A 16983-nucleotide genomic window follows, 5' to 3' on the forward strand; every position below is an offset into this window, starting at 1 on the left:
TGAACCTTTCCAGCCAGTTTCTTATCTCAGAAGGCTGTCAGGAAGAAAATGGGAGGAGAATCATTAAAATAATACTGGCTTCCATGAAGGGAATGTCAGATATAAATGTAACAAATAAATATCATGAACAATTGATCCTTACAGCATTCCAAGACTCAGAACATACTGAAAAACTATCCTGGGCCAAGAATTCAAGCAGATTAATCCTAACATAGGTTGCATCTCACTGCAGAAATAATCTGGTTTGATACCACTTTAACTGCCTTGGCTCCATGCTATGGAATTGTAGAGGGAACTATCATTCCCTGAATTCCATAGCATGGAGCCATGACAGTTAAAGTGATGTCAAACCAGATTATTTCAGCCTTCACATTCCTCCATAGAGGGTGGCTACAGAATTATTCATATTTAGAGAGAACTGATTGGAATTGGTTTAGTTTCAACTACAGTTTTCCTTCCATATTTGCTAGGGTTAGGGGAACAAGACCCCCGTGAATATGGAAAAACCACAAAGAACAAAAACACTGTTTTTACCTGAGAGGACACCTCTCTAGGAATCTCTAGGTCCTCCAGTGCAACTCTGTGGTCAATGTCCAACATACACTGACTATAGAATCACACTGGAGTAGCTACAAATGGTCTTTCAGTGCAACGTTTAAAGTTGACCACAGAGTTGCACTGGAGGACCTAGACAGTCCTAGAGAGAACATATTAATGAAATCCGTGAATAATCAAATCCGCAAATATGGAGGGATGACTGTATAATGACATCACAGCTAGTTTTACTCACACTGGGTGTAATCTAAATCTGGTTGTTTCCCATAATCCTAATAATCTCCCTTGCAGTATTAATAATTACTCCTATATTGTTGAAGAAGAGATTAGGGCAATAAGGGATTGTTTCATATTGTTTAGTGAGGTTCTGTAACAGCAACATGAATGGAAGATTTCTACTTTATGTCCATTACTTTGGACATGGACCATGAGATTTGCTATACTTGGGGGTTATTGTGAATCATTCAAGAAGAACTGCACTGCACTTTAGAAATAATGTGGTTTGACATTACTTTAGCTGGCACAAGCATCCTACAGAATCCTGGGGTTTGTAGTTTTGTGAAACACCAACACACTTTGAAAGAAAGGCTAAAGACCTTGTAAAACTACAAATCCCGGGATCCCATAGGATGGAGCTACAGGACTCGGTGGCAAACTGCATTATTTCTACAATGTAGACGCACTCCTTATCAGGATATTTCTGAATCTCCCAGAATCTCTTCCTCATGTAAATTAGTGCTGTAACCGTTATCAATTTTGCACTTGTACCCTTGCCAGTAGGAGCTTATGACTCTGAATGATTTAATTCATCCTTTATCATGGATGATTTGTGGAAGGACTGCACTTGGCCAGGTACAAACATGGAGGGGGAGGGCAGATGGAACCTGGCAAGAAACCAGAGGAGTATTTACTGCTCTGGGAGTTGCCTGCCTGCTATAATTGCTGTATGTGACTTATTTACTATCTAGTCAGGCAGGCCAGGCAAGATAGACTTGGGATTATTTTACATTCTTCAGTGAGTTAGGTAAGCTTGAGGAACTTTAAACACCTACATAGTACACCTGGTGACTTTTATTTTTATAACTGTGGAGCAATCCACATAGTACAGTGGTTTGCAACACAGTCCATCACAATTTTTAAACATTTTAAATTGTTTGAACCTGATGTTTTGTTTGACAGTAACTGCCATCTATGACTTTACTTGAGTTTGGATATAGTAACTGGTTATGTGAGTAGATTTATGACATACATTTAATGTGATTCTTTGGGACTGTATCACTCTCCGTCTGAAAGATCTGTGTAGGAGAGAAGGCAATTGAAAGTAGATGCAGGCTGATGGAATACATTTGCTATGCTAATATATCTTGCTTAATACCTTTTCCTGCCTTTGCTACAGTAGCTTTGCAGTACTGAGTTATATGGATGCTGGGCTGCACTTTCCTTTAGCATACTTGATCAGCCTGTAATATCATAATGTGGATTTTACATTAACATTTGGCCATATACAGCCAAAGTTTAAGAAATTTTGTGGGATACAATAGGTCCTTGGACATTATTTGTTAAATCTTGTCTATATCAGAATCAGCAATCCATCGGTAATTTATTTGTTCAGGTTGGATGAATCTCACATTAGGGTAGAATAAAGATTAAGGTGAGGGTGCAATAAAGATTATGCCTTGAATTCTCCATCACCTACTTAGTTATGTATGAATAACTAAGTAGAGTCTCCTGGCCCAGAGCTCCCAAACCTATTCTACTGGGCATCAACTGCAATGAGAGAAAGAAATCCATTCTGCTGGTTATTGGAATGAAAGTGGATGAGTTTTCCAACCCACTCCTGCCAGTGAGTGAGGCTGCAACCAGCATTGTGACTGTTTCTGATTTTGGCAGCTTTGTTCACCAATGGGAAAAGGGTGGAAATGTCATCCACCCCTCGACCTCCTTTTCTTAGTATGGCTGATGCTCAATAGAGTAGGTTTGGGAGGGCAGTTACAATAGCGGTAATAGTGTCATGGTTGTGACTTATGTAGGGATCATGAATACAGAGCAGTTATGGATGCATAACTCTTGCTTACATATGTTTAACTGTGTTCCTGTGTGCCAGCCCATATATTTGTATGTACCAAAATGAGTGGAAAATATAGATCTCCTCTGGAAGTTCTCTATCAGTGAATGGCTGATGTCCTTTGAAACTGGTGGGGTGAAGGGCAGGGTCATCAGACACAGAGACAACACCAGAGGTGAAACAAGCTACAGGTCACTTGCTGAACAACTTTCTCCTTTACCTGGTATAAATCAAAGGAAATTAGAAAAGAGCGTGGGGCAATATCAAGGAATACGTCAGCAACCTTAGTGACTAATCAGTTTATTTTAGCATGAGTTTTCATGGATATCAATCCACTTCTTGAGATGCACTGATGTATACCTGACATCCTGCAGCTGGTTGTGAAGTGTGTTAGTGTTAGACAGGTGATGCTTCACATGCCCAAATGAAAGGTTTCCAAATTCTCAGCCTCTTCAGTTTCTTTATAAATATCAGAAACATCTGGGGACAATGTCAAGAAATTATAGTCTGGAGTGTTTCTGGGTTGGCAAGAACTTGGTTAACCTGTCCTTCTCATCTTGGTCTGCTCCAGCCAGAAATACAATGCTTCCCAGCTTCTCTTCAGGAAAGTCTATTTCGGCTTAAAAAACTCAGTTTCTGCCACCTTCAAACCTTCTTCTGTCTCCTCCCTCTCTCTCTGGTGTGCATATACATGTGATTGAGGGGAAATTCTTTATTGCCCCATTGTTTTCCCCTTCTCTTCATAGGAACCCATGGACATCAGGATGCTTAACCCGACATCCTCTCAGCCTTGTGAACTTGTTGTTGAATATTTCTCCATCCTGAAGCAACTGTGCTAGCTATTGGTGTTATACACGTACGGTTTGCCATTTATGATGCTCTACCATAATATGTGATCTATGCAGTCATTATGAATATTTTGATTATTCTACATGTCGATATCGGTAATTGACTCCAGTCAGTCTTAAATGATCTACTGCCATGTTCAAATGTCCCTTATAGGCATATATGTTCAGAATGTGTATGAATTCATACCATATCTGAAAGCATACCTGGTAACAATGCTCAGGAATAGATATAAAGGTATTTCATATTTTTTGCACTTTAGTCTTTATAAGTATTGAAGCAAAGTACAGTAGATTTTGTACTAAAAATGTGTGATACCAATATCTGATTCTATCTGTTAAAAGTTTAAGTCACTATTTATTGTCAGTGACCTCTCCAAAATCATGAAGTGTTTTCAGAACTGGTGAAAGGAATGGAACACTGAACATTTGATTCAATTATCAGTAAAGGCAGATTTCAGCTCATGTTTTGACAAGATCCCACCACTTTCAAGTGAAGCATCTGCTTTTGGAACGAGTCCCAGATTCATGCTATGCACTTGCACGCTATCTAGTGATTAGGGAGGTGTTCCAGCATATGACAGAAAGCTGATTTATGAGGAGAAATGCTATTTTTAATGGCATAGTTAGATGAAGCCATAATAGCTAGAATTGCTATTTCCCCTGAAGGAACAGTTTCACAAGCACAGTATGTAAGATGCACTTCCCTCTGCTGCCAACTGCACATCACCATACTGCTGTGCTTATGATGAAGAAGGACACTTGAGACTACCAGGACATTTGGTGCCAGAAATAGAAAAACAGAGTCCAATCTAGGGCAATGAGGCTGTCCAAAAAGTCCATGTGAGTTTTTCTCTAAACAATTATGCAGCAATATATAATCAAGGTATTCTATCAATATAAAAAGGTACACAATACTATGCTCAGCCCATTATTATTGAGTGTGGACAGTTTTCAGGAGTGAAGCACTTACCTGGGAATGGTCCCCTGTCAAAGGGGGTTGCTAGTAGTTTGTGTCTGACATCTTGCACACACATAAGCCCTATTTTGGATGGGAAACAGAGGACAATTTATTTTCCTTTGCACTCCATCCAAAAAGTTCCCATTACCCAGCCACCATCAAGCCCTGTCCCCTACCTGCTCTCATTCACCAGTGGAGAAGGTGGTGGTGGTGGTGGGGTAATTCAGAACATGAAGATCCAGCTACTCTGAGCTCTTGGGGGAAAGAAAGGGTGAGTGCACCCCATTTTAGAGTGCACAATAATTTCTTCCGCTCCCCAAACTGCACCCAGCTGTTTCTCTATAGTGTGAATTGCCTCCCTGTTCCTCCAGTAAGTGACCAGCATCTGAGGCCCATCTGAGAGATGCCAAGTGGTGGGAGAAAGTGGAACTACACATGCTTAGAAGTTTGGCCTATACAGGCATACTTCAGTTAACAAAAGCATCTGGCAAAGAAATTCTTTTTTACAACCTTTTTACAGGAACCCAACTAACCGACTCCTTTTCTTGTCTTCTGTCTAGCTGGAAGTTTTTTTTTTTGTGTGTGTGTTTACAGCATTGGCACATGGAAGGTAGTGAAGGAGGGTTGGAGAAAGACTTTCAGAGTTGGGTTACAACAGTGTATTTGCAGTAAACAGTGCAATAACGCTTGACCTGGGAAAGAATGAGATTCTACTCTTGGTGATGCTACTGTAGCTGTGTGTGTTTATGTAGAACAGGCAAGGTAAAAAGCTGCCTTCAAAATCACTGTTTGCTCTTACTGTGAAGAGCAAACAGAAAGAAAAGTGGAAAGCAGATTAATTTGCCTCACCAGCTCCCCTGACATATTAAAAAAGCACAAATCTATACATTTCACCTTAAAAATGAAAATCATCAGAAAAATGGAGGCTGTTGAAAGAAAGAAAAAACAATCTCAGGATGAATTTTGGAAGAAGCTTTCAAGTGGTATCTTGAAATTTAAAATATTTTTGTTTACTTATTCAAGGCTTACAGGACTTGGTTGTTTCACTTCACATACAGTATGCCTTATGTTTTAGTTTAGAATAAAAGGTTTGCTGAAACATATTCAGCTGCTCTTCTTTTTTTGTAGTGTAAGAACCTATCTCTATTTTTTTCCATGTCATTTCTATCTCTGGTAACATAATTTCTGTTAAAGAAATAAAGCTCAAGAACATATCTACTTCATTAACTAGAGTATGCCTATATTAACATTTTATAATATTTGAATTTATTTACAATTCTGTAGGTCAAGGCACTGATAAGTTAAATACTTCAAAGACCGCCAAAAATCCTACATCATACCTCTAGTAAAGAAACCAGGCAGAAACTTCCTATGAAGTTTCTGATGCCCAAGCCTTGCTTTCTTCTCTGTGTGATTTTCTTCTTCTCATCTCTAACACAAAGCCTGCAGTTGCTTTTCACATACTAATGTCCTGGATTAGAGGCAAGCAGAATATAGATCTACTGGTAGATCTCTGGATGATTTGCAAGAGATTGGTAAGAATTTTTAAAAATGCTCAGTTGTTTTCAGCAGGAAAAGGGCCCCATTACCTGTAGTGCTGAAATGAACAAACTTTGAACCAGCCAAGAGTGGATGTTTTGTAGAAAGACCATGAGTGTCACTCATGTCCAATGCACATTGCAGAAATAATCCAGTTTGAGACTGCCTTAACTGCCCTGGCTCAATGCTAGGGAATTCTGGGAAGCGTATTTTTGTGAGACATTTACCTTTCTCTATCAGAGAGCTCTGGTGCCATAATAAACTACAATTCCCAGAATTACATAGCAGTGAGCCAGGACAGTTAAAGTGGTCTCAAACTGGATTATTTCTGCAGCATGTTTTGGACCTCCGTTACAGTGCTGAAAGCCGGTTTTTGCACTCTGTGGGCAGCATTCTGTTGGTGACATATGTAACTGTAAATGTGGGTGTATTTTTGCTTGGATGAGGTACAATGAGCTATTCTCTAGCCCTTTGCACTGCATACAACCCCCCTCCTCACTATCATACTTCAGTGAGGATCCCCAAAGTTGCTGTTGCTTACTGGTAAGGAGAGAAGTAGCAATTCAGAGAATGAAGATCTAGTTGTTCTGGGCTCTTTGGTGAAGGGAAAGGAACATATACTTTCTTTGTGAGCAGAGCCTTGTTTTCCCCCCAATGAACCAAAACCAACTGTTCCTTCATTATCTGAATTGCTTCCCTCCTCCACTGGCAGCCAACAACAGAGGCCCTCCAGAGTTTGACAATTGGGAGGGAGGACATGTAACTGCACAGACAAAGTCTTACACTCCATGTGCTTGATGTAGGAACTTGGCTAGAATGATTTAATTATAAGTGTGGTTTCTTATATCAGGTGGCTCTTAGAGTTCTGGGCAAAAACCAATCAGAGCTTGCTTACCTTAAGTTTGTCCACCCAAGCCCTAAAGCATATCATTCTTAACCAAAGAGAAGAAAGGTATGCTTTTTTTTTTGTTGCCAAAATGGCCTTCGTCTTCCAGAGGAGTATTCAGCTATTTTGTTGTAATTGAGGACTGTATGCCATAATTTTGTTAGCAAAGAGCATATTTTGCAAATTTTCCAAAACTATTGACACAGTATTCTTGGGTCTGTTGTTGTTGTGCTTTCAAGTAATTTCCATTTTATGGTGACCCCAAGGCAAACCTATAACTGGGTTTTCCTGGCAAGATTTGTTCAAGGGGGTTTGCCTTTGCCTTCCTCTGAGGTTGAGAGTGTGTGACTTGCCCAAGGTCACCCAGTGGGTTTCCATGGCTGAGTGGAGATTCAAACCCTGGTCTCCAGAATCATTATTCAATGCTTGAATCATGCTGGCTTTCCTTGGGTCTGTTAGTTCTCCTCAGCCAGGTCTCAAAATGGTATGCTAGATACAAAGCAAAACAATATAGTATGTATGAAATTAGTTAAATAGGATCAGAGATATCATACATTTTCAAAAAGCATTACGCAAATCTCTTTCAATTTTATTTCTTTAAATTTGTCCCTGTTAATCAAACAGTCAGATGGACAGCAGCATAGCCAGCAATGAGACTGGAACCAAATTAATTTCATTTAATTTGTCCTGCATTAAATCCTGAGGCCACTGGAAGAAGGCACTATTCTGTTTGTGCAAAGGAACAGGTAAAAGAAAGATGATTAAACTATTAATAATATTGATCATAAGGTGAACATTTCAGGCAGGATTCAGTGCTTTCCTTGCACCTGCGGAAGTAATTTCTCTGAGTGCAAGTGGAAGGATAAATTAATTTAACCTTCCTTCCTGTAGCCCTCATCTGCCCTAAAACTACTACTTGGGGCTGGGAAAGTCTCCAGAACAGGTTTTCAGTGCTGGAGAAGGCTACAGCAGGGGGAACTAGAAATCCCAATATGACCACATTCGATTTAGGTCTGTTTCACTTAATATAGAATCATTGGTCCAGTATTTCTCCACATCTTTTAATTAACTGGTGGGAAATATATTACAGAAATATATTACAGACAGGCATGTGAAATTATAACTTGATCTTACTATATTCAATAGTATTTAAATGGGAGGCTTCCATTCCTACTGTTATTTTGAACACTGAAATGTGCACACCTTTGGTTTATTTCTTGTCTAGCCTGTTAGGGAGGAACTGGGCTTAGCTCCATCATTAGATTTTTTAAATCAACCCTTTACCAAACTTCTCTTTTTAAATCCAAAAGACCCCAATATTCTTCTAGCTCCAGCCATTAGATTGAAAAGAATTTGCTATGTTTTTGCCTTAATCCAGGCAACAATTTATTAGTTATTTGCAACATTAAAGATTTAACATACCCTTTCTTTGTTGCAGAAGTACAGTTGCTACTTTGTTATTAAGGTAAGTCCAAAACACACTGCAGAAATAATCCAGCTGGAGACCACTTTAACTGCCCTGGCTCAATGCCAGGAAATCCTGGGAATTGTAGTTTATTGTAGCACCAGAGCTCTCTGACAGAGAAGGCTAAATGTCTCACAAAACTACAGTTGATAGCACTCCCTAGCACTGACCCAGGGCAGTTAAAGCAATCTCAAACTGGATTATTTCTACAGTGTGTTTTGGACTGTGCACTCCTTAGGTGCTTCTTTTTTCCTTATGCGTCATGAATTGGTACCATATTTGTGCCAATTGCATTGCCTTTTACTGCATGTTTGTTTGAGGAAAACTATTTCCCACAGAATGAAATTCACATGTGAATATTTTTCCCTTTAAAAAAAAGTACAGTCCTTGTAAAATCTTCCTCAACAGTGGGCATCTTTGTATTCTTGCATCCAGTAGTGAGTGGTGATTCCTGGGTCAGTGGGGCAGTGAATCTCCTCTGAAGTTAGAGAGAATCACAGAATCGTAGGCTTGGAAGGGAATGCAAGGAACCACCCCACAAGGGTCATTTAGTCCAAACACAGCTAAGAGCACTCCCAAGAGATGGCCATATCCAGCCACTGCCTAGACACTACCTTTTCCCCCTATGTCTAGCAGCCTAAATACCCTGAAGGGATCAGATCCTGCCTGATCTTGGAAGATATGCAGGGTCAGATCTGGTTAGTATTCAAATGGGAGACTGTCAATGAATACCAGGTGTGGCAGGCTATATTTCAGAGGATGGAATTGGCAAGACCACCTCTGAATATTTCTTGCCTAAGAAAAGCCAGCCTATGGAATTCATGGGGTCACCATGAGACAACAGTCAACCTGAAGGTGTGCAAGTTTATACACAATCTCTCTCGCACTCCTTTCTATTGGTTGCCCTTTCCCACACCATTTCCAACTCTGCTATCTCCTCGCTCAGGTATTATGAGCAGAATTGTTTTTGGGATGCAGTGGTTCAAGAGGTTAAGACACCGACTCTGTTGATTGCAAAATCAGCAGGTTGGCAGTTCAAGGCCTGGGTACCACATGATGGGGTGAGCTCCTGTCACTAGTCCCAGCTTCTGCCAACCTAGCAGTTCGAAAGCATGCAAATGCAAGTAGATAAATAGGTACCACTTCAGTGGGAAGGTAAACAGCATTCTGTGCAGTCATGCTGGCCACATGATCACAGATTAGTCTCTGACAGTGCTGGTTCTTTGGCTTAGTAACAGAGATGGGCACCGTCCCCTACGATCAGACACGACTTGACAACCTTGTCGATGGGCAATACCTTTACCTTTACTGCATCACAAATGGACACATAGAGGTATAGGGTGGGCAGCTTTATGTTTGCTCCCATCACTAAGGCCTGGTACATACCTCTTGGTAAGTCCAGAGTGGTGGTGGTGGCTTTTTTCCCTCCGCAGGGAAGCTGCAGCTGCCAAACTGCATGGCTTCTCTGAGGAGGAAAAAGAACCCACAAAAAACGGGTTCTTTCCCCCCACGCCAGTTATGTCGTGAGTGACATAACTGGTGAGGCGTGATGTGTGGATACTATGCGTCCGTTATGTCATAATGGCGGTACCCATTATTGCACCACCAGTACGTGCTAGGGTTAGGGACCGTGAGTTACTGCACGGTCCCATAACCCTAGCATGGCTCAAGCATGGCGCTTTAGCACCTTGTGTACCACACCTAAATTTCCAATTTGAACTTTAAAAGAGCTATCCAAGTTTTGTAGTTTTGTCAGCTATTTAGCCTTCTAAGTCAGAAAGCACTGGAATCCCAGGATTCCATAGTATTGAGCCATGACAGTTAAAGCAGTGTCAAACTACATTATTTCTGCAGTGCAGATGGAGTCCTGAACATGAATCAGTGGAATCAAATTACAAGGGGAAAAATCCATCTAAACCTTAGGAAAAGCCTCCTGAAAGCAAGAGCTGTTCAGCAATGGAATAGTCTGCCTTGGAGATGATAGACTCTTTTTTTTGGTGGGGGGTGTCTTTTAACACAGTCCTTCAGGACTGTAATAGTTGTGTATTTCTGCATTGTAGGGACTTTAACTAGGGTCCAAAACACATTGCAGACATAATCCAGTTTGAGACTGCTTTTTTTGGACCCAGGTGACTTGTGGCCTCTTCCAACACAAGATTCTATTATTCTAATACACCAGTCAAATGCCAGCGACTGTAACTAGATTCACGCTCCAACATCTTCATAGTTTTATGAACTCTGGGAAATAAATGCCTTTGGCTGCTTTGGGCAAAATATGCCACTAGAGCAAGATTTTCTAAAATCTTGAGGACTTTGCAGTTAAGGTATCATTCTCTCCAAGCACTAGGTAATATAACAATTTATTAGATACTTTTTAACATTGGGCACTACCTAAAATTACTCTCCAGCATTGCCAATATGGAGACCTCAGTTTTTCTCACTGCTTTTGTTTTGTGCCAAGTCACGTCAGACGTGCGCACTTCAAGTAAGACAAAAGAAATCTGAGCAGTGTTCGGACTTTGTTTTCAACATATGGAAATTGGCCTTTGCTTCTTTATCCCAAAATGCATTGCTGTTTGTAATCTGATCTCTGCAATACCCACTAACTCATTCAGTCTGCAAAGTCCATCTAAAGTCTAAACTAAACTGCAGGCTACATGGCCTCAGTGTCTGGTTTCACTTTTTGCTCTTTCTTGTTTCCTCCCTTCTCCTGCAGTGTGTCACCTAGCTTGATGAAATGAACTGGAACTGGGAGGGGGGGGGGGACACTTTTGTGCCATTTTGGCTGGTCTGAATAAAGGTATTGCCAACTCTGGACCAGGAAAGCTTTCTCTGTTGTTGCTGTTATTAAATAAAATAAAATACGATAGTTTTTAGATTGGAATGTGAAATATATTCTGTTAAAGAGGTATTGAAAATGTAAATAGAGGTAACAAAAGGCAATGGGAAGCTGTTGCTATCTGCATAGCCATGGCTTTTAACAAGACCATGTTCTCTTCTGGATCTCTCAGCAAAGAAACATTGCAGTCCTTGAATAGTGGTGCCACCGTGAGGTGAACATTTGAAATGGAAATATTGTTAGAGGAAAAATAATTCCATGTACTATATATACCTTTCAGGGCATTCCAGGTGCATGGAAGGGAGGACAAAGACCTGTTTTCTTCTGTTTCAATAGACAGGATAAGATTTAATGTCTTCAGTTATAGGATGCTAATTTTTGTTTGAATATCACAAGACATGTATTAACAGCAATTTGGCAGCGAAAGCAATTTCTTGGAGAAATGGTAGGTTCTGTCACTGAAGAACTTAATGCAGAGACTGGAGAAGCCAATCTCATTATAGTAGGTACAAAGTGTGTAATTCATTAAGCAAGGCCACCCATGATGTTTTACTACTTACGCCTCCAGATGTTTTGGACTTCACTTCCCAGTATCTCTGACCATTAGCCATTCTGACTGGGCCAAAAATTAAGGAACATAATGCTACTGTACAGTGCAGATACTGCCCATCATGGTTTGTGGATAGCTTTACCTTTATAGAGCTGATAACACTGGAGTGCTGGAAAAGAGGTAGACCAAAGATGGTGAACATGTTGCTGTTAGATATTGGACTGCAACACCTGTATCTCCTCTTCATTTTAATGGCTAGGGTCATTCAACATAATCAGGAGGGCTATACATTTCTCACCCTGAAGTGGATGCACACTTCACTTGGCATGCTACAAATCTTAACTGCCCATGGTATAAGCGGGCCACCCATGATTTAGAATATCAGATGTCAGCTGGAAGTAGTTGTGAACTGTAAAATGTATGGCCCATAGCCATCTAAAAACCACGTTATACAGTATTTTGTGGGGATGAGGACCTAGGGCTATTTTTGTGGCTGTTGACTCCTAGAGCACTTGACATGAGAAAGCAGTCTTCAGAGCAATCTAGTCCTAAGCTGTTTAGGGCTCTAGTAGGCAACTGAGGATTTCCAGATGTTCACCTGCAAGTCCCATAAGAGCTAGCTAATAATGCAAAGGGATTATGGATGTTGCAATAAAAAAAATTCTGTAGTTGGCCAGCACTAATGACGGCGCAGGCAGAGTGCCGCTTTTCGGCGCTCTGTAATGAGCCATAGTTCCCAAAGTTTACTACTTGAACTTTGAAACAAGATCAAAATTGCTTTGTCTTCAGTGTCACTGGTGCAAGAATGGTGTCATCTTTTCAGACTTTCTGACTTTGCTAGCAAGTTCAGCCATATTTTGTACCAACTGAAATTTGGGAGCTGACTTCAGAAGCAATGCCACATAATTTCACAATCCAGTATGGACTAGTATGGAGATAACAGGGGTAATTGAGCATAGGTATTGCTGCCTCCAGGAAGAATTGCAGCTAGCATATAAACAAGAAATGGTAAGACTCCACTCCTGAATACTGCCACTTCCAGTTACTGCATTAGTAGGACTGACTGGTGGAAAAGAGAGGCAAAGCTAAGCAGTCATCAATCTGTTGATGGCAATATAGCTCAGAACTCTAGAGAACTTTTCTAATTGCTTCATATAGACATTGAAGAGACACCAGAGACCATGTTGAAGAGAGATCTAATCCAGATCTACATTAAATGCCACAATGTTGTGAGTTCAATCCCAGATGGCTCCAGGCTGACTCAGCCTTCTATCCTTTTGAAGGTCGGTAAAATGAATACCCAGTTTGTTGGCGGAAACTGGCTTACACAACTGTTTAGAGAGTGCTTAGTTCACTTTGAAAAGACATGAAAATGCTATTTTTAATTCTGAGCTTGACCATACAAGAAATACCACAGCCATTTTAATACTCTGAGCTCTAAGGTCACCTTGGAGTAGGGCAGAAGAGCACTGTGGTTAAAAGCTGCTGAGAAGTCCTGCAGAACCAAGTAATAATAAAATAAAACTTTTATTTGTATACTGCTTTTTGTAAAAACAATCAAAGTGGCGAACAACATATAAAATCTTACAATGATATACACAATACCCCCCCCCCTTTAAAAAAGAATTAAACAAATTGAGATTAAAATTGAGATTAAGCCTTTCCTACTATTTGTAGTATAAAAATACACCAGGGGGATCACGTCTGTCCTTATGCTGAAACTAGACTCTGGGTCCTTTCACACTGCACAGTTATAGCACTAAAACCTCACCTTAACTGCCATGGCAATATCCTGTGGAATCCTGAGATTTGCTGTTCAGTCAATGGTATTTAGAATTCCCTGTCAGAAAGCTCTTGTGCTTCCCTAAATTGCAAAACCTAGGTTTCCAGAGGAAGCAACCATAGCAATTAAAGTAAAGTGAAATCATACTGCTACAACTGTATTGTTTGACAGTGCCCTGGAACTGAGATTGCAATGGATTAAAATAGTCAGGTTTTGCTCACACTACCTGGAGCTGAGAAGCTACCACCCTCTTTAACACTTTGCCCACAAATGTCTATTTTGATATATTTCATATATCAAATATATTTTGTTTTAGCATTAGGATTTTGTTTCCTTTTATTTCATGACTCATCTTTTAGAAGAAAAAAATTGTTAAAAACTGATGTCGATACAGAAAAGGCAGACTAATTGTTGGAAACCCCATTTCATCAAATTCATTTTAAATATCCAGGATTCATCACATTCATCCTCATAATATGTTTACAGATCACAAAACACAAAATGAGCTCAGTTTAAGTTTAATTAAATACAAATATTTATGAAAGATTAAGAGTCTCCAATTACATTTTATTTTTACAGTTTTATCATGAGTCTTTTGGATACCCTTTGAACATTTTGGATACCCTTTGAACATTATCTGACTTCCCCACATTTAAAATGTCCTCCTGCAACTTGCCAGAACTTGGCTTTCAGTATCAGATTATGATCATAATGTGGAATCTGACACTGCAGCTGTCAGGCCTGCTAACATTAAAGTCAGAAGTCTGTACTTTTTTGGTCCAAAATGCAGCCAAAACCCATAAATGTAGGTATTGTGCTGTAAAATAATAATAAAAAAGGCTAGCTGTTTAATTTTCCGTCATATTTACAATGATTATTTTTCAGAGAATACACAGTTCAGTGTGTCTCAGTATTTTAATGCATTCAATATTGACAAAAGGTGAACCACCATGGGAAGGCCTTTTTTCACCAAAAGAAACTTAACATGAAAACCAATTGGAGCAAGACTTATCTTGAGAGAGGTTCAAGGCAATCATAACCCATTTGACAAACAATTTACTTTTTCCCCAAACACCATATATTTGGACCGTTTTTTAAAGTTGCATGTTGACTTTATGAAGTTGGCATTTCTTCATTAGAGGGTAGTAGAATTATTTATAGTGGTCCAGCTGGCCAGCAGGAGGCTCATTGTTCGTCTTTTGGTCACCATTCAGTCCATCATTTGTGAGATACCCGGTCCAAAGCCACATAGAAACTCTTTTTGTCATCCAAACAGTGCCAGCCAATAGGACCAATTTCACAGTCTGCACAGATCAGGAATTTTATATTCCCAACATCCTTGGTGAAACCAACATTTTCGAAAGAGAACATGTCATCAACCAGCCAGTGGTCTTGCAGGACATCCCCTTCAGGGTCAGTGTTCCCCACCAGTGCTGTCTTCTTCTTCATAGCAGGAAGGAAAAGCTAGCAGAGAAGAAGGCAAACAGGTTACTTGTTGGTATTCTGAAACATGACAGAGAACTGGCACCATCTGGAGGAACTATGGGATGATTTGGGAAAGAGTTGAACTTCAGATACAAAAGTAGATAACATAGCCGTTGGCAAACAACACTCATACACTCACAGGATGCCTTTTCTCCTTGCTATTACAGTACTTGGATATTCCTGGATACTGAGATCTGGATACTGAGATACCTTCTGTCAAGCTACGAGTAGACTCTCTCACTAGATCCTGGATCTAGATCCTGTTGTATGCTGTCAGGACATTTCTGACTTTTGGTGACCCTATCATGGGATTTTCTTGGCAAGTTTTGTTCAGAGGGGTGTTTGCCTTTGCTTTCCTTTGAGGCTGAGAGAATGTGCCTTGCCCAAAATCCCCCAATGGGTTTCCATAGCTGAGTGAGGATTTGAATCCTGTTCTTCAGAATTGTAGTCCCATGTTCAAATTACTACATTACGCTAGATCCTACCATCTGTTTGTGTCCCAGTTCTGTTTTCAAGTGTCAAGGGATATGATTCAGTCTCCTTACTCACTAGCCCATAAAAGAGTGGACCACCAGATGCATCTGAGGAAGTAGACTGAAGTTTAGGAAAGCTCCTGCTGCCAATTTCTTTCTTTTTTTGAATCTCAAAGGTGCTACAAGATTTCTATTATTATTATTATTATTATTATTGTTATTATTATTTAGGAAAGCCCCTGCTGGCAACATCTTTCTTTGACATCCAAACAATGACACCTTTACTCGACCACCCAAAATGCATATTTACATGTTGCAAGCTTTTGAAGTCACACTGGCTTCTTCATTGGGCAAACAGGAGAAAGAAATGGAAGATGTTAGTCATAGGCCTGCGTTGTTCTGTTTCTGGTCTTAGTTCAGATGGTAGGGAGGCTATCTGCAGGCTGGCACCTCGCCCTTTTTGGGGGCCATGAGGTCACTGGTAGGTTTTCAAAGTCAAGGAAATTCAATGTCCATTTGCAATTCAAGGGAGATGTTTCCTTGGAGTCCAGCATGTCCCCTTCCTTTGTGAAGAAGCCACAGGCTCTTATGTGAGTAGAGTAACATCTTCCATTTCTTTCTCCCGTTTGCCTGATGAAGAAGCCAGTGTGACTTGGAAAGCTTGCAACATGTAATTGTGCATTTTGGGTGGTCCAGTGAAGGTGTCATTGTTTAGGTTTTATTGGACTGGATATATGGTCAACCATATATATATATATATATATATGGCTACCCCTGGATGTTGTTTCTTTGAGTGCGTCTCAAAGGTGCTGCAAGATCTCTCTCTCTCTCTTACTGTTATTATTGCTATTACTATTATTTCTTCCAGGGAGTCCTGAGGCATGGCTCCTTCCTCCTCCTACCTCCCTCCGGGTGAAGACAGCGGCCCCGGGCAGAAGGACGCGGGAGCTGCAGCGCTGGCACAGGACGGCCTTGCGGTTCCTTCCCTGGGCGCAGACCAGCTCCTCAGGCCCCAGCGCCGCCTCAGCCGCCGCCATTATGCTCTCCGACGGAGGAGGAGGAGGAGGGAGGCGCCATGGCCGCCATCGCGCATGCGCAGCAGGGAGGCCGCCATTCCAGGCCAGGCCTCCTTGGCCCAGTCAGTCAGACTGAAGCAGCGCCCAAGGCTCAGGCTGAGAGGGAGCCCTGGCTGGGAGCCTGGTGTTCGTGTGTGTCCCTGGCATTGCTAATTAATCCCATTTGGGGCTGTGAATTCATTCACTGTGGTCCAAAACCCACCGCAGACACGCTCCCTTTGAGACGGCTTTAACCCCCTTGGCTCAATGCTGGGGAATTCTGAGACATTCCGTGAAGCATTTAGCCTTCGCTGGATGCATCCACATTGGAGACATAACCCGGTTTGGCACCGCTTTAACTCTTTGTCTGGCTCTTTGCTATGGCATTCTGGGAGTTGGAGATTGTTGTGGGCCCGGAGCGGAGCTATGCTACTACAGAGAGCGACTACTTTCCTTCTTACCCTTTACTCCTCAGTTTATTT

General features: G+C 40.9%; 1 protein-coding gene across 1 annotated transcript; it reads right to left on the bottom strand.

Annotated features, from left to right (window-relative positions):
- Positions 1 to 13990: 13990 nt before the first annotated feature.
- Positions 13991 to 16514, bottom strand: RABIF (RAB interacting factor). Its single transcript, XM_089514226.1, has 2 exons — positions 16349 to 16514; positions 13991 to 14952 (listed from the first exon to the last, which is right to left on the bottom strand). Exons 1-2 carry the CDS (start codon positions 16481 to 16483, stop codon positions 14707 to 14709), a joined length of 381 nt encoding a protein of 126 aa, XP_089370352.1. The 5' UTR covers positions 16484 to 16514; the 3' UTR covers positions 13991 to 14706.
- Positions 16515 to 16983: the final 469 nt, after the last annotated feature.

This window comes from Sceloporus occidentalis, unplaced genomic scaffold (genome assembly GCF_023333645.1).
Source record: "Sceloporus occidentalis isolate IW3139 unplaced genomic scaffold, rSceOcc1.0.p SCAF_3, whole genome shotgun sequence".
Classification (NCBI taxonomy): domain Eukaryota; kingdom Metazoa; phylum Chordata; class Lepidosauria; order Squamata; family Phrynosomatidae; genus Sceloporus; species Sceloporus occidentalis.

Excerpts from the sequence above, each read along its gene's own strand:
- RABIF (XM_089514226.1), bottom strand. The coding sequence starts at position 16,483 with ATGGCGGCGGCTGAGGCGGCGCTGGGGCCTGAGGAGCTGGTCTGCGCC. Across the intron at positions 14,953-16,348 it reads CTGTCTTCACCCGGAGGGAG|CTTTTCCTTCCTGCTATGAA; the intron begins GTAGGAGGAGGA and ends CTTCTCTGCTAG.